The sequence below is a fragment of the Strigops habroptila genome, chromosome 7 (genome assembly GCF_004027225.2).
Source record: "Strigops habroptila isolate Jane chromosome 7, bStrHab1.2.pri, whole genome shotgun sequence".
NCBI classification, from domain to species: Eukaryota; Metazoa; Chordata; class Aves; order Psittaciformes; family Psittacidae; genus Strigops; species Strigops habroptila.
In genome coordinates, this window is record NC_044283.2 from 33723816 (window position 1) to 33741383 (window position 17568).

The 17568-nt window shown below is 41.2% G+C and overlaps 2 protein-coding genes across 8 annotated transcripts in view; one reads left to right on the plus strand and one right to left on the minus strand.

Annotated features, from left to right (window-relative positions):
* On the plus strand, positions 1-15014 carry UFSP2 (UFM1 specific peptidase 2). 3 transcript variants are annotated; one of them, XM_030493042.1, is made up of 12 exons: positions 1-233; positions 1995-2073; positions 3615-3795; positions 3875-3941; positions 4266-4423; positions 5029-5221; positions 6660-6806; positions 7262-7426; positions 8747-8871; positions 10711-10787; positions 12262-12386; positions 13763-15014. In XM_030493042.1, exons 1-12 carry the CDS (start codon positions 192-194, stop codon positions 13847-13849), a joined length of 1446 nt encoding a protein of 481 aa, XP_030348902.1. In that variant the 5' UTR covers positions 1-191; the 3' UTR covers positions 13850-15014. The 3 variants fall into 3 exon arrangements, with proteins under 3 accessions (XP_030348902.1, XP_030348904.1, XP_030348903.1); XM_030493043.1 differs by lacking the exon at positions 1-233 and adding an exon at positions 583-1363; XM_030493044.1 differs by lacking the exons at positions 10711-10787; positions 12262-12386; positions 13763-15014 and adding an exon at positions 10577-10696 and having other exon boundaries at positions 17-233.
* ANKRD37 (ankyrin repeat domain 37) overlaps positions 8867-17568 on the minus strand; it is an 11451-nt gene continuing 2749 nt past the window's right edge. The window contains exons 1-6 of one of the 5 annotated variants that reach the window (XR_003992398.1): positions 16843-16936; positions 16576-16728; positions 15788-15879; positions 15015-15244; positions 14548-14728; positions 8867-10377 (exon numbers count right to left, since the gene is read on the minus strand). Coding sequence is in view for 2 of the 5 variants with exons in the window: in XM_030493049.1 (XP_030348909.1) it covers positions 14715-14728; positions 15015-15244; positions 15788-15879; positions 16576-16728; positions 16843-16869 (516 nt within the window). In the remaining 3 variants the exon portion in view is untranslated. Of the gene's footprint in view, positions 10378-14376; positions 14729-15014; positions 15245-15787; positions 15880-16575; positions 16729-16842; positions 16937-17568 lie in introns of those variants that run through there. The other 4 variants (XM_030493049.1, XR_003992400.1, XM_030493051.1 and 1 more) reach the window with 4 other exon arrangements.

A 17568-nucleotide genomic window follows, 5' to 3' on the forward strand; every position in this document is an offset into this window, starting at 1 on the left:
ACGGCCCAAGGCGGTGGCGGTTGCGCGGCACCGCGGTGCGGGCGTGCGGGCGGGGGAGGTGGGCTACCCGCCGTCACGTGACTCCCGCCAACCGATTCTGCCGGGGCGGGGGGGAGCGGGCACAGTGCCCCCCCGACCCCCCCAGCGCGCCAGGCGCCGCCCCCGGGCGGCAGCGCGCCTGCGCGGGGAGGATGCGGCCCGGCGCGGCCCCCGCTGCGGCGCTGCCGGACGTGGTGAGTGCGCCCCGCCCCGCGGGCACCGCCGGGGGGGCGGGGGGGGGGTCCGCGCTCAGCCGCGCCGGGGGGGCCCGGGCCGCGGTCGCAGCGGGGCCGGGGGGTTCCTGCAGATCCCCCCTCCCGCTCCCCTGCACACACACCCTCGGGGCTGGGGTCGGGGCTCCGCGGCGGCGCCTGGGCCTCCAGCCCCCGGAGGTACCTCGGGGGAGGCCCCTGGGGCAGGTCGGGGTGCTCAGGGCCCAGGTGTGTCAGGCGGGCTGTCCCTTTCGGTCCCCCCGCTCCCCGCAGCAGCCTTTGTCCATCGCCCTCGGGGTGTTCGCCTGCGTGGCGTCTGTCAGGGGCCTGTCGGAAGATGCCCTCATCCATGATGAGCCACTGCCAAAAGGCTATGGCCTCCCTTACTCCTGCAGAGCTCTGCTTTTCATTCAAGAACGTTATTCTTCAGTTGTAATAATTCAAATAAAACCCATCTTTCACATCAACCCAGTCAGACCTTTTTTTCGCATGCTGGCACTTGTGGATCCCACACTCCAAGACCTTTTAAATGTAGATAACTCTGTTACCTGAAATGGTTCAGGGTTATGCTTCAGAAGACAAAATGTAGAATATGGCAATCTTGCTTTTTTTGTTGCTTGGAGTAAATTTTGGTACTCCAGAATCATGGAAACCTGGAAATCCTTCACCCAGAGCTCAAAGTGTAGATGCTTATATTGTTGTCAGGTGCACGTATCTTTTTATATATTTTTGTTTAGAATACTTTTAGTGAGAGGAAAGTTAGCCCTATGCTTTGATTCTTTTATTTCACGAATAACATAGCATCGCCTCTGGAAGTTTCCCATACTTTGAAAGCAAATAGTTATGCAGTAAGTCCTTCTAAAAGGTGTCAGTGTAATTATTCTTAGAGGCATTTGCTGGCTTTTTTAGAGCACTTAAGGCTGTGAAGCATTTCTTTTTGTGGACTGTTAGATTGAACAATACCCACACCCCTCTGGACTGTCACCTTTTGATTCTCTCTGTACTGGCACAGCTGGTTATTGTAGCAGGATGTTGAACTTGACCTGAATTGATCTGGCTGAAAAAGTCTTCTCTGGATAGAAGGGTGGGTTTCTGTCTGAAGGAGTTCTCTCGTAAAGTTCATGTTAAAATGTCTGCTAGGGGCAGTTGTGGGGACACAGAGCAGGGACTTTGGAAGGGGAAAAAAACAGCTGGGTGGTTTCTGTGCTTGCAGCAGCAGCTCTTGTGTCAGATGTGAAACCTAGCCTGGGTTCTGCGGAGGTGTGTGTATGTGTCCCCTTTCATTTCTCTTTCCCTGAAGCTGTGATTTCCTCACCATGAATGCGCACTTATAGATGTGCTCGGTTACCTTTCTGCTCTAATGCTCAGAGCAGTCCTTGGTTTACTTGAACTGGAAGAAGACTCAGAGGGTGGGAAGCATGACATTTGGATTGAAACAATGTCATTGTACCCAAAATGTTTCTAAATTATGAAAGTATAGAATTAAGACTTTCTTGTTTAGGTAGGAAATGTGTTTTAAGGACTGTGTTTGTAGCAATACTCACATAACTGAGGTACTGGTCTGGCAAATATGTGCTGGTGTGCCACTCACTTCCCTGTTTGTTCACTGGCCTTTTACACCCTGACCAGCTGCAGTAATTACCAGTGTGTTCACACACTCTGGTACAGTAACAGTCAACTGTAACTTGAGAGGAGGCATGTTGAAATAGCTGTTCATTTTCATTGCTTCTTTTTTCTCCTTAGGTCATTCTAGAAGCTATGGACATACTCTTTAGAATGAGAGGAGGCTTGGACCTTGCGTTTCAGCTAGCAACTACTGATGGTGTGTCTACAAGACTATAATAGATTTCTTAACGTTTATATAAATAATCTTTTATTAATTAACTATTACCATGTTTATGTTCCTGGTATTTCACCAGATATTGTGCCTTTTTCCCAAACCACTAAAGATGAAGTACAAAGAATGTTATTCTTTATCTCTGTTACTTTTCTGACAGTCTTTTTCCATCATGTGTGTTTCATTTGAAGTAAAATTTAAATTACCATTTTTAGGTAATTTTATTTATATATTTTCCCCACTTATGGATATGGTATTGGGATCCAGTTTGAATCCAGAAATTCTAAGCAAATTCTAAGCAAACAGAGAATAATAACTTAATGAATTTGGTTATAACAGGGTTATATTAATAGTATAGTTTTGCGATTGTGGTCCAGTCTTTCTAGAGAAGTAGAGAAGACGAACAAGCTAACTAGTTACTCTACTGAATTTAGGCAGGATTGGCTACTGCAGTTCCATGTGATAACAAGGGAGTCGGGAGGCTCCACTAGTTCCACATTCTACAGTAATGCGATGCTCACGTCAGAAAGTCTGCTCAAGGCTCTCAGTGGCCACTGAGCTATCCTAGGGCAGAGAGTGGAAGTAGGGTGTCTTTAGCTCAACTGTAACTCCTTCTGCATTTTAAAAGGACGTGTCTTTACTTGAAACCCTGAATTCAGTGTTAGTGAACTTTGAAAAGGAACTTGGGCTCATTTCAGTTCATCACATGTAATAGAAGTGTTGAATAGGTTGGCCTGATGCGTAGCAACTTCTTGTGAACTGTGTCCTCAGAGGAAGGATATTTATTTGACGATGTACACTGGAGTGAATTTTAACCACAGTGAAGCAGAGTGATACTCAGGTTGTCCAAGTGCATGGTATTCACTGCTGTTAGGGTGTAAATACGGCAGACCACCCCTTTTGAAGGCAACTCCAACAACTTTCTTTTGTTGGAGTTCTGTTTGATTTTCCTAACACTGTCAAACTCTGAAAGGCAAGCTGTGCGGCTTACACATACAGATTTATATTGGCCAAAACTTGGTCTGCAGCAGGAGTGTATGCCCTGCCTTTCAAAAGATTTAGTATGCGGTTTGTTTGTATTTCTGAATAATAGTACAAAGTTGGAAACATGACTCAGATTGAATCTTTCCAGGATTTACTCAAAAGACTAATTATCATAGAATTATAACCATATGTAGATGTTTGTACATAGAAGTTTGTTTGCAGCTATAGGCTTGGTTGAGTTAGGGATTTGAGAATTGACTAAGGTGTACGTTATTCTTCTGTAGTTCATTCAAGTCTTCATATCTGACAGCATCTGAAAGAAACAGTACACTTGTTGAGGCAGATACGAGTGTGAGTGTTTGAGACAGACCTGCTGAGTGAAGTCTGATCTCAGTGTTTGTTTCCATAGCCATTTTTCTGATCATAACAGGACTTAGGTTTTTATTCCAAGTCAAAACATACCGATTTTTTTGAGATGTATGCCCAGCAGCTATAACAAAAGTGAGGGCATTTTCTAAGCTAATTGTATCCTTGTGTTTCAGAGGCATCAACAAAAAAGGCATTAGGATATGTTTTCAGTGATCTTGCAAACAAACTGTCCTCGGATGTTCTTGTATTAAGAATTTGCCACAGTTCAATCTATGTGTGGCCTAATAGTGGCATGAACACTGTTCCAGAGCTTACTGATGAGTCTGCTTGTAAGGAGATAAGACGATATATACAGTGAGTATATTTTATTTATTTTTTTAAAAAATAGATTTATTTCATATTTTAGAAACCTCTCTTTCTGTTGCTGCTTTAGATTTGATCAAGATGATGAGACCAAACGAAAGCTTGGCAAAAAAAAGGATAAAAAGTTACAAGATACGGTATGTGTCTCACCACACTAACAACTTTAAACAACCTATCATAACAACCTTAATCATAACTTTAGACAACCTATCATTTAATCATTTTCAGATCTGCCCTCCCTAGGCATTGCTGTACAAAAAAGACATTGACAGTGTGAATGCAGAGATCCATGTACAGTAGATGAGCATGTAGAAGTTTGTATTTAACATTACTAGCTTTTTTTTTTAAGCCCAAGTATTTCATTACTGAGTTTGATACCAAATATTTACAATCTTACTCTTGTCTTCTTGGTGCATGTGTTGTTGGAGACGTACTTAATATTGTGTCTTTATTCTCTGCAGCAGCAGATAGTCAATATAGACCTCATGTTGGAAATGACGTCTTCATTGCCTGCTTTGGCTCCAGTCATTGAACGGGAAAATAAGGAACACCACTACATAAATATGACATTACCAGTTGATGTTGTTATATCTGTTTCTCCAGAGGAAACATGGGGAAAGTAAGTGTTATCCTGAAGTTGTAATTTTTCAGATTAATTTCTGCTTTTTCTTGAAATAATGAAGTAAAACTGTATCACCAGTTTCATAAAGTAGCATTTAGTATTTTTGAAATGGAATTTAACTAGTTAAATCTCAGTACTATGTTAGGGGCTGCAGCTGGGTAGGTGAAGGTGGAACACCTTAAGAGTCTTCCTCTGTATTTTTTCCTTGCATTTTTTCCCATAGGATTTGACTCCGAAGGATGCTAACTGGGGTGGACAAAATGCGAAAAAAAAAAAAGAAACCCCCCAAAAAAACCCTATATAGTCATATACGTAACTGATTTTGGCAAGGGTTCATAATGGTTGTGTTTCCGATACAAGACCAGGGTACCTGCACTTTGGAGGGTTGAATCACTAGGGAGTAGTTTCTGGGGGCGGACAAGCTTTAGGTAAAGCATTGTGAGGTTTTGTCTCCCTCTGTGGGAGTGGAAGTATGGAAGTAATAAGTTCATCAGACCAGGTGCAAATATGCATGTAAGTATTGTATAACGATGAGAGCAATGAGAGAAAATGATCTTCCATTGCTGTTCTACGTTTTAGATATTCTCCCTTATATCTTGCAGTGTACAGAATCTCCTGGTGAAAGCAATTCACAGGCAACTAACTGACATGGAAACATGTATCATGAAATACGTGAAGGGAACATCAGTTGTGGTACCAGAACAATTTCATTTCATGTTACCAGGGAAAAACCACCTTGTAACAATCTCGTATCCTACAGGTATTTCAGACGATCAACTGGAAAGTTACAGAAAGGTAAAGCCAACCAATACTAACAGAACCTGATAATATTGTTGTTGTTGTCGTTGTTGTTGTTGTTATTATTATTGTAGCTGAAGCACTGTTAAGCCACTGTAGAATAAATACTAACAGATACTGCTATTTTTTTGATTTGTTGTGACTGAAGCAGTATACTGAATGTGGAAGCTTGTTTTGTTACGTTATTCTATAAAATGTACCAGATCTCATTTTTGTAAGGGAACAATAGAAACTTTATATAAGATAGGTTTTATCTAAATTATACTTCTGGTACTGTGTTCTTTGCATTTCTTTGCTTCCATGGTAGAATATCAGATTACTTCTAGTGTGTTAGTACTTTCAGGCTTTAACACATGTCCTGAAAGGATTGGGGTTGGAGGTTTTTTGTTTATTGTTTTCAGAGGAGGCTGCTTTTTGAGGATCACAGCCGATCAGGCGCAGCTATCTTTTCTTTATTTGTTTTATGCCTTCTGTGTTGGCACATCTAGAAAAAGGAATATGGATGAGGTGGAAAACTGCTCTGATGTGGCAGTCCTTTCAAATTGAGATGTGTACCTGGCAGGTACCACTTCTTCACATCACATGGTTACACATACCAAGAATAGGGAAAGAATCTTGTGCTGCCTCAGAGGCATGGAAGCCATGGGGATTTTTCATTTTCTTCTTCCTGGGTGTATAAAGCCCAATCTGTTCCTTTTATTTGCAGTGGCCTCAGGCATTGGTGGCACATTAAGTCTTTCCTACTCTCTGTCTTCTTATCATTCTTATCTGAGAATTGCTGAGTGTTCCTGTAGCTAATGTAGTTGGGTTTGGCACTAGGTCACATCTGCACAAAATATATTACCTGTGCTACAAACTTTATCCTAGATGATCTCATCATTCCTTTCACTTTTAAGCTCTGTGAAATAAGACAATATATCTCTTTAAATGTGGCTGATGTGTTGCAAACGGTGCTTAAGAGATTTAAAAATAGACTGCATCTACTTAAGCCATAAGCTCAGTATCTTTGTCTCAGTATGAGGCATTTGTATGTCTTCAATATTAGTTAAAGTTATAATTCAGCGTGTGTGTATCTATACTACTACGTAGATGAAAGTGTAATCCTTTTCTATTATGGTGTATTTTATCATGCTTTCATAAGACACTTGTCACTCATGGTATCTTCAGTGGGGCTCCAGCAGCAGGCGTTGTGTAACAGGACTGCATGAAATAGTGGGCCCTCTAGATAGGAGGTAAGCCTGCTTGAGCTTCCTTTGAGGGGTCAGATCTGGTAGTAAACATACATGCTGAATAGTTAATTAAGCAGATATTAATACATTAATTTGCTAAACCATGCTGTTAAAATTGTTTGTCTTTATTGTTACTTGCAATACAATGTTTCTTCTAATCCAAAATTTTAATTCTGTTCTGTATTTTTATTTGAACTTGCATGTAGGAATTGCACGGGTTATTCAACCTGCCTTGTGACAGACCCTATTTCAAGAGAGCAAATGCTTATCATTTTCCAGATGAACCATATAAAGATGGATATCTCAGAAATCCACATTTACATCTTAATTCACCTGGTATGGAGTCTGGTATGGTAAGTTTAAATTGAAACACTTGTAAGAAAGTACTTTTGATTTTACTTGAGATTTATTTATTATAAGAAGTAATTTAGAGAGCTGCTTCACTTTCTCATCTATACAATATTGTCTGACTTGGCCTTTTAAGCAAAAGGGTTTCTCTGCACAAAATGGCATTGCTTTAGCTGTACTTGTCTCAAAAAAACCTGCCTTTTTTTGGAAAAGGATTTACACATTTTTAGCATGTTTTAAAAGTTTCTCAGAACCAGGACAATAAACTAAAACCGACTGGAAATGTTTAGGAAGCAAAGACAGGAGGAGTAATCATGTGTGAATAACAACCCTTCGATTCGTCAAAAAATGTGCAATCCCCAACTGAAAACTTTTACAGTGCAAGCGACAAGTCATGGAACTTCTCTGAAAATTGGTGCCAGTGTGATCACATTCATTTGTATTCTCTCTCCCTGTGCAGGTCTGTTTAGTACATGGTATCTATAGTTACCACCACTATATGCAAGACAGGATTGATGACAGTGGTTGGGGCTGTGCCTATCGGTCTTTGCAGACAGTCTGTTCTTGGTTCAAGCACCAAGGTTATATCGATGCACCTATACCAACACACAAGGAGATTCAACAGGTACAGAACATTTAAGTACGTTAATTATTTTATGCATATTCATCTAGAAAAGTTTCTATAGATTATTTTTAAAATTCATCAAATTCATGTATTTTAGCTTTTAGATTTGTGTGGTAGTTTTAATTTCTCTCTTAAATTAAACTACCGTAGTTGTGAATTACTATTTTAAACAAGTTTTATTATAGGAGATCTGTCTCCAAATGTTTATTAGTGTTGGGTAACATTATCTGTACAAATAAGACTCATTAAAATAGTCTTCTAAATATTTCCTTGGACTAATGTTCTATTAGAAGCTGAGATTAGGAGCTCACTGTTTTCACCAAATGAAAGAAAACAACCCAATGTCTCATACTAAAATCAGTTTTAAAACTGCTTTTTGTATTCAGTGACACCTGGGTTAGTCCCCAGATGCTATGTATTGATTTAGCGCCACCTTTTGCAACTTTCCCTTTGAGAGCAGTGGGGTTTTCTTTGTTCTTTTGAACTCTCCACTTCTTTTTCCATTGTGAATTTGAATGCATACCTGAATATGTTCATTTATGTTAACAGCATTGAAGAAAAGCTGTAGGCTTGGGTGGCAATATTGTATGCCTGGCAAGAAATACTGCAGTTACCTTCAGTCTTCTAAAAGTAGTTCTTTGTGTTGTATTCATTTACTGAATGTTTTTAGCAAAGTTTGGTTCAGTGCATAAAACAACTTTCATCATACCTAACAGGGATGTGAGCTCTGAAGTTAAAACTGCATTTCCTGAAAGTTTCTCAATCCACACCTAAAAGCAACTGAAGTCCATGCGCTCCTGTAGTATTTTTAGACATCTATAAGGCGGCAGTAGCCCTTCAGGAGGCTTTGGATCCTGAGCAGAAAAGGCCCTTCTCGAGTGCTGTGTGTAACATACAAGCCTCAGAATGGAGAACAGTTTAAAATAAACCTCAGCCTTCAGTGTATTTCACTGGCCTCTTCCTCAGAGTACTGTTTTATGGATACTTTTCTGAGGTGCTTTGCATGGGTATCCAGGCACTTCAGTCTGTGAAGTGACTTCTGCAGTATGAACAATGCACTCCTTTTATTTGACAGCTCAGTGCTCACCATCCCAGCTTGAAGTCTGTCTGTGGACCTGGGGTTATATTCTGTGCTTATAGGCACTCTTCTGTCTTAGGTTCAAGTGATGTTTCCGAAACAGAACAGCAGTGAATTTAATTCAAGATCCGTTTGTCTGCTTTTGACCAGCTAGGTTCAAAACACATTCCCACAAAGAGTGGTAGAGTTGCCTACTATGTGTTGTTGACATTTGTTTTCTTCTTCATCTTGATGTTGCGAAGGCACTGGTTGATGCTGGAGACAAGCCTGCAGCATTTGTTGGGTCACGGCAATGGATTGGTTCCATTGAGGTACAACTTGTTTTGAATCAGCTTTTTGGAATAACATCAAAAATACTATTTGTCAGGTAAGAATCACTATCTGTTTAATAGCTCAGTAATTATTAAAAACCCTGAGTGCCTTAAAATGCAAATTACCATTACACTATATGGGAGAATAGGGATAATAAAGGAGATAATAAATCTTTTAAGGGTTCCGTGTTCATCAACCCTGTATTCCTGACTTTGGTTGTGCTAAGTGCCTATAGATGAAGGTGTTGCTAAATTTCCTGGGGGGCTTAGCGTTCCGGGTTGTAGTTGCTATAAATTACTTAATGATATGCAGACTGATGTGGAATTCAGCCTTTTCTTTTGCAGCACGAGCAGATTTGGAAGCAGGCACACAGTCTGGCAGTCACAATGAACTGAGTGCACACCGACAGTGAATTATGACTTTGCTCATAGATCTAGCCCATCAGTTCAGGACTGAGGAATTGCTGAGCAGCCTGGCAATAGTGCACTCTTTTCTGGGTTTGTGTGACAGATAGATAAAACAAGGAATTTGTTTCCACTCTGACAATCTGACACTCTCATATACAATAAATAACCCTACAAATATGTTTAGGACAAAAAGAATAATGTTCAGCATTTATCAGAAGCTACTGGATTTTTATCATTTAGGCAGAACTAAGACTAACAAATCCCTGAATGTTTTGTGATAAATACAGTCATGAAATAAAGAATACATACTACCTTAGATGGTATGAAAACTCTAGTCATACAAAATACTACTCATGAGTTATGTTTATTTGGAGTAAATTCTACTATAGATATTCTGAAAGAGTATGTGACCATGGTGATTCTTAACGGTAGGAAAACAGTTCTTCAATTTTTTGTAAAGCTTTATACAGCCAATTTTTAATCTTTTTTGTTCCAGAGCTTATATTTGCAGCTGATCCACCTATTATTTCTAGCAGCTGTGACAGGCCCTGCCAGGGTGAAGGTTTTTATTCCTGCACATAAGAATATAGAACAGATTCCTTTGTGAACTGGGTAGAATTGCTCATAGTGCTGCTACAAGGGAGCACACCAATGTTTTTCAGGATTATGAGAAGCCAACGTCACTACCACGCTGAGAAAAAGAAATGTCATGCATCTTTTTCAGCTGGTCGCTGGCAGTGGATAGCATGTTTCTCTTGGGCTTATTTCCAACTAGCACAGCTAACTCTTCATGGAAATAAGACTTTACAGCTGCACCAGCAGCACTCGTATGGAGTCTGTTATTTCCCAGAGTTGCAGTTTTGTATTCTGTCTACATTTAATGAATCTCTTCAGGAATTTGAGAAACAGGCATGTGGGCTTTCGTGGGGTTTTCAAAAGGTTAACAACTATATGAAGAAATAGACAAGACGTGAAAAATATCTGTATTAATTTCCTTGCCTAGCTTCTGTCACCACTTTTGGGAGTACTGTCTTTTAAGGGGAATATGAGTATCTGTCAGACGTATGTCTTCAGCTCTGAGTCCTGGAGTACGTGCATGTATTGAGTGTGTGCCTTTTTCTTCCATGTAGAGGTCTTTTGTCTGTGGCTGGTCCCTGTAGTTGAAAAGGAAAGCAGGGAGATTATAACAAATCTAAATCAATGTAGCTTTGAACAGATTAGTAATGTTATTTGAGATTTGATTTTTGAAAGCCAACTTGGGTATGAGTGAGTGCTGTAATTGCCTTTGCAGTTGGAGTGGAAAACTAGCTGAATCAGAATCTGTAAGTTGCATTAAAAGACTCTTTTTTTCAGATTGTCCCAGGATGTTTACACAGGAAAACTTGAAGCCACTTTCTCATTAGTTAGTTACGTAGTTAACGAGTGTAACAGATAATGAGCGTATTAAGCCTAGTGAGGATAACAGTTCTATTGTTATTCTTACCCAGCCAGGGTTCTGAACTGGCATTGCAGGGAAGAGAGCTTGCTAACCATTTCAAGACTGAAGGAACTCCAGTTATGATTGGTAAGTGTGTGAGTATCCAGGAATGCCAATGAAAGTCTGTGGCTCCCTATGCTGAATTTCATTTCAATTCATTCTGTTTACTGTACAAGAGTTAAATCAAAACCCTAGATTAATAAAAAATTATGCTTTTCCCAAGGAAGCCTGGAAGACAGTACAATTTATTCTGGCTGGTGTCTTTCCACTCAGTATTTCTCCCTAGCTCAGTGTTAACCTGGTAACACAAGTCAATCTAAAAGGTGTTCTTAGAAACTGCTGTGAAAGGCAGAACTCAAGAGCTGACTTCTGCTCTCTAGAGGAGCAGAAGCTCCCCAGGATTTCCATCATAGAAGAGTAGAGTTTGTCTGGCTTTGAAGAGAAGAGCATCAGCCAAATTCTTTTTAAGACCAGTTTTAATAATCTGAAATATTGGCAACATAAGAAATGCCATTCATTAAGAATGCTGTAACTTTAACTGAACTATTTACAAGACAGCCATGGTTTAGCAAATGAATATTGAAATAGCACTTTCAGCTTTAATAAATTACAATTTTAACAATCTGTATTGGGCACTCCATAAAGATGGTGTCAGATGGTGGCCTTTCAAATTAGAGGTGCCAGAAGTCCAAGGTTTGAAATGAAATGAAATATTCCTGGCCCTTCAGCAGCCTTTTTGTCTGAATTTCAAGAATTTGGAATCCTATATTGAAAAATCTTTTCATCTGTAACTTGCCCTTCCCTGTGATGCTCTCTGGTAGATTGGTTTAATTGTTGTTGTTATTGGAGGGGGTGGTGGTTGGCTTTTTGGGGTGGGTTTAGAGGACTTTTTCACTTGTGTTCTTCTGGGAGTTGTTGCGATTCCTATCTGTTGTGTGGAGTCATTACTGCAGTATCCGCAAGGACGTAAACTCCTTATGCTATCCTGCATGCTAGAAACATGCAGGAGTCGAGCTGTGGACAGCTCATCGACGCATCTCCTTTCCCTGTTTGCAGGCTGGAGAAAGGGGTGTCGGAAATTACTACTCTGCCCTAATATCCATTGATGGAACCTAGTAGAAAACAGCAGATAACCTTTACCCGGAAATTCTGATTTCTGTTCTAATTTTAGTCCTTTTACAACCAGGAAGTTTTCCAGATTCCTTTTCTACAGTTAAGTTTCTTTAAAGAAAAAGTGAGCAGAACAGATGTTTGAAATATCCTTGACTTCATCTGGTGAAAGTGTTGAGGATTTAACCTGCCTTGCTGAGATGGAAGAAATTTGGAAAGTAAATTCTCTAGTTGTAGTAAGTAAAGTAAAATAAGTAATCTTCCCTAGTCGTAGTAAAGATATGTTGGTTAAAAATGTGAAGAATCTTACGCAGGACAGCTTCACAATCATTTTGATAACCAAACTAATATGTTAATTAATAGAAAGTGTTGATGTACTTTTACCTTAGGCTTGCACATTTAGCCAGTGTCAGTGAAAAGCTTGTACCAATCTGTGTTCCTCCTGTTTTAGGTGGAGGTGTTTTGGCTCACACAATATTAGGAGTGGCTTGGAATGAGATGACAGGGCACATCAAATATTTGATTCTAGACCCACATTACACTGGAGGAGAAGATCTGCATGTTATTTTGGAAAAGGTGAGGCTTGATGCACGTATATATACACACACATTTTGGCATTAAACAAGTAATGCACAGCCAAATACAAATCGGCCATTTTATGGCTTCTCCATTCCTTATGGAGGGAGTGCTGATTCCCAGTTAACCTGCACATATGCTACTTACTGCTACTTTCTGAAACTTACTGTCTTCAGGAAGATATCCAGCAGCTATATGAAGGTTTTATACTACAAAAAGATGCTCCTTCTCTGAATTAAACCATCTCCCCTTTTACCCAGTAGTACATACAATGAATGTGTTCAGTATTTTGAATGGAACAGAAAAATCTGTTCAGCCTGGAAAATGCTGTTACTGACGCAGAGAAGATAACTATTTACTTTTTTTAATTAAGGAAAAAAAAAAAAGCCAGCACGAGGCACTGTCCGATCAAGCCTTGAACTAATTCTAAAGGGCAGGTACTGGGCTGTTTTAAAAATACAGGAAAACAGAAGGGTATGCAACATTATTTCTATATTTAAAGCTACTTAAAAGGATGACAGCACATTACGTAACAGTAAAGCGTCAGAAACGTTAACTGTGAACATGCCTAAATCATCCTATAGGTGTTAAGTAAGCAATTTCTGTTCTTCATATTAAGTTGCACATAGCAACTTTTATTTCCTATCTTTATTTGATACCCTTGGGTTGGGCCAAACTAGAAAAGCTGTTCAAGAAACATTTTCCTATAATGATCAAAGCTTCAAATGAACTAAGGAAGAAACAATCTCCAAAGAACACGCAGAACCAGCTACAGGGTGTTCCAGAATGGTCCAGGGGGAAAAAATACCTGCAGAAGCCCCTTTCCTCAGCAAAAGTGGCAGGGGAGGGGAGGGGAGCAACTAAGGTAGACTCTTAAAGTTTGTAGCTCTTTTCTTCAAGAACAGCTCATATAATTATGTGTTACTCAGTAAACTTTAGAGCTTTGCTGGAGTGTTTTTCTGGCAGATCAGAATCAACAGAACACCTTCTAAGAGCTCTCTTTGGCTCTGAAATATCAACTCTCACCAAAGGCGGCAAGGATTCAAGACAAGAGGAATGGAAACTGTGGGAACGATAAAGAGTTTCAGAATGACACTAGTCTCTCTGTAGCAGCAGAAGGCAGAGGGGAGGGGGAAGGTGCTATTTTTTAGGAACTGAGCTGTGGTGGGCAGGGAGGAAGACTCTGAAGTCTTTTCTCTTAATGTGTTTCCAGGCATGTAGAGAACTTTCTGGAAATTGCATGTTATTGCTTTCTATTGAGTAAGAATTCATACAGCTTAGATTAAAATTAGTAAAAAATAATAGATCTGCTAGTAGAAGGCAAGAAAAATGGGATCATAGTAGATTTAAACACTACATTGCTTTTTCTTGGACAGGGCTGGTGTGGATGGAAGGGCCCTGAGTTTTGGAACAAGGACGCCTATTACAATCTCTGCCTACCTCAACGACCCAAAGCTATTTAAAATCCATTCTTCTGCTGGAACATGCTAAAACAGAATACTGGCTGATCTAGATAATGACTGTTGTGTTAATACTCAAAATCATGCTTTCAGTCAATCAGAACCCAGCTGAAATAGAAATGTTGCTTGAGTAATTTAAATTAAGAATTTTATTTTTTAATGAAACCTTTCAAAATAAGAGTTATCTGCTGTGAGCTGTATTTCTTACAAATACATTTATTAGGTAACTAATACTATTCTTTTGGGTAGGACAACTTTATGTTCAGATAGCATTTTTTGTTACGCTAATATCTTTACAGATTAAATGCCTAATCCTTTTATGTTATGGAATTCTTTCTTGCCAAAAAGACAAACTGTCCTCTACCTGTCAAGTTCCATAGCACCAGCTGCCTTGTGCATGATGAATATGGTCCAGGGCATGATTTGCTGCTGGTACTGTTGATAACAGCATTTGAGGAGTGGGAGAAAACCGGCTTTACGTAATGAATTTTATGAACTTTGTTCTCACATTTACACAGGAAAAAAGGGAATTAATTGTTATGTACTCTATTTATTTATAGCTGTATGAGTAACAACTATTCTAGGGGAAAAAACCCAACTAAGCAACAAAACGCCACCAACACAACAGTCTTCTGTAAGAAGTAAAAACAAACGAGTTTTCATCCTTCTCGGAAGGAGACAATGTACCAGCACATACATACACATCTGGCTGCTCAATGTATAGTCCAGTCATGCTTCTTCAGACTTCAGAAATGTATAGTCCAGTCATGCTTCTTCAGACTTCAGAAATGTATAGTCCAGTCATGCTTCTTCAGACTTTGGATTCCCCTTGATTTTATTTGGGATGACAAGCTATTTCTTTTGTCAGCTAGGAGACCAGATCTGTCATACGAACAAACAAGATTAAGTCTGTAGCTGCTTTATCAGTACATCAGTAAAATTATCTGGGATTCCACCCTATTCACCCCACAAAGTAGCCTTTTCCTTGACATTCCCCATGCACTGTCTCATTTTGGTAAGACCATAACTTTAAATACCTATGCAAGCTGATCCTAACTAGCAGGCTTCTAAATCCAACTGCTATGTACCCAACACCAAATTTAGTTACTTAAATGATAAGAGTATTCAAAAATATTCTGAATTGTAATAAACCAACAGTATTACACACCACCTGATCTTCTCCTCTTCCTGCATATGGATCTGGTGGTTTCACCTTCTTGTTTCTGTGCAGCTGGATCCCCTCTCAACAAGCCATGGTCGTCCCTTGGTGAGTAGCCAGACTGTCCTCTCAGTTTCATTGTCTGAGTGTGCTGAGTTGTCCTGAGGAACCTGGCACATTCCAGAAAGCCGTAAGCCAACGCGAGGTCTGCTGCTGTTTGTCCGCTGTTGTTGCACAGGCTGAAACACAGAGTTAACAATAACCATTCCATTAAAATGCAATATACATAATGAGCAAGCACTCTTCAATTTGATGCAGTGCTAACTTTAGACAGAGGTATAAAAATAAGTACAGAGAATCGATACCAAGAAGGCTCGCCAAGGGTAGCAGGGGGCACAACTCTGTGGAGGGCTGGTATTAAATGCAACAAGGAATAACTGTTTTAAAATAAATCCGTCATTAGACAAATGACTGGCTCAGCATATCAGAAAGGCAAGAGGAGGGTGAGTGCGGCATTAGTCAGAATGGAAAACTTACAAGGAGAACTTATGATCAGGAATATTCTCAGCAGTTCCTGTAGAGGTTTTTAGTGTGGAACTAAACAACAGCATATGGTCTGTGCTACTTTGGTGTTTATGGCAGTTTTTCACACTGCTTTTAATGACGACAGTTAAGCTATATTTACAGTCTTGGCGTGAACGCTCTGAACAAGGGAAAGTATGTGTAAAATACACGTATCCTTTGATACTGTTTCTGAAATAACTAAATGTAGCCCAACTTACTCAATTTTGGCATCACCAGCAACGAGGAGAGCAAGACATTCCAAACTCCCAACTCTTGCTGCTTTATGAATCGGGGCTTCTCCAAGGCAATCCTAAAACCACAATTTACATGTAGCAGTCAATTTGAAGGAAGAGGAATAAGATGAGGCTATCTTGTTCTCCAACATGACTGTTCATGGAGTGTCCGTTATGAGTTGAGAAAGATTAAAGGACAATAGCTAGTGAAGTGTACTTGGTAAGTGCCATTAAGTGCTTAGTGTATTAATCACAGCAAAGCAGAAATCCCATCCCATGTAATGCTCATTGTTTAACCTTTACCTTCTAACAGATGATTTACACAGAGTATACCCTGCACATTGATGAACAGCACCTTTCAGCACCATTCGGGGATTGCTGTGACCAACAGCTTGCTGCTACTAGCTCAGAGGTACAGGCAAATAAAACGGCAGCTAAAGGAAGAATCCTTATGTTTACTGGAAGAAGGGATTAGATTTTGGAGGAAAACCGAATGCTCGTTTGTGTAAAAAATAAGTAGGTTCTTTTGACGTCTGCATGCAGGATTTTAAATGAAAATCACATTCTACATAGCAAATGAAATCACTAATGCAATATGGACAGGATTTCTGGTTCATTTGAAAATAAAGTTACTCTAAAATAAGCAACCACAGGTATCTCATGAAATACAAGTGTGTATGTAAAATCTTAGATAAAAAATACTAAAATAATATAAACTGGATTTACTGACATGGCAGATTAGAAGCGTGAGAAACAAAACTTGTGTATTTTACCTGTTGGTTCAAATTCGCTCCCGTCTGCAGCTGCCAAAGTAGGAAGAAGGCTTCCCCGCCGCAGGCAGCCAGGTGAGCTGGAGACTGACCAAAAACATCTGCAGGTGCGTTCACAGCGGCTCCCGCCTCCAGCAGATCGCTCAGACTACCGGACTGAAACGAAAGGCAGAAAAAGGCAGGATGTTACCGCCAGCTTCAGAACGCTGCTTCACAGCAGAACGCAGCCCCTCGCAGGTCACCAGCCCCTGCAGTGACCGCAGCGCTCACCTCCGCACCGCAGCCCAGCACCCGCATCGCTGCCCGCGCGCACCGCGCTCCCGCCGCGGGAACCCGGCCCCGCCCCCGCCCGCAGCGCAGCAGCACGTACGCAGCGGCGCGCGCGCGCCCGCCCGGCGCCGGTGCGGGCGGGCGGCGCGGCGCCATGTGGCGCGGGGCGCCCCGGCACGTCCCGCGCACGCGCGGGCACTCGCCATGGCGCTAGCTCGGGCTGCTGGTGGCCAGAGCGGCCCCCGCGGAGGTGCTGCCGGCGGGCCCCGGGCGGGCGGTATCCCGGCTGGCTTGGGTCTAGGGAAGAAAGTAACACAGGATTAACCTGGATTTCCCCTCCGCCCCGAAAAACCTGAGGTCGGCATTCAGAAACCCACCCCTGCTGCCTCCCTACCCGAGCTGTGCCACTGCGTTAAGGAGAGTGGGCAGGACAAACTCAGCCATGCCTGAAGCCCAAGGCTCAACCCCAGCACCTGTGGTACAGCATGTCCATCCCCAGCCTGAGTAGGACTAGGCCTGGTGATGGGGGACTCTGGGGTCCCCACCTATCGCACCTCCATTCAAAATACATTTGGAACCTTAGTTTTCCCTTCCTTGAGCACTAACTGTCCCAGAGAGGGTCAGGCCATACAGGCCAAGGTCACAAACAAAGCTTTCCACCCGCAGGCCTCTACGTGGGAAACCAGGACCGGACACAGCCATACTCAGAGAGACCGTGAAAGACCA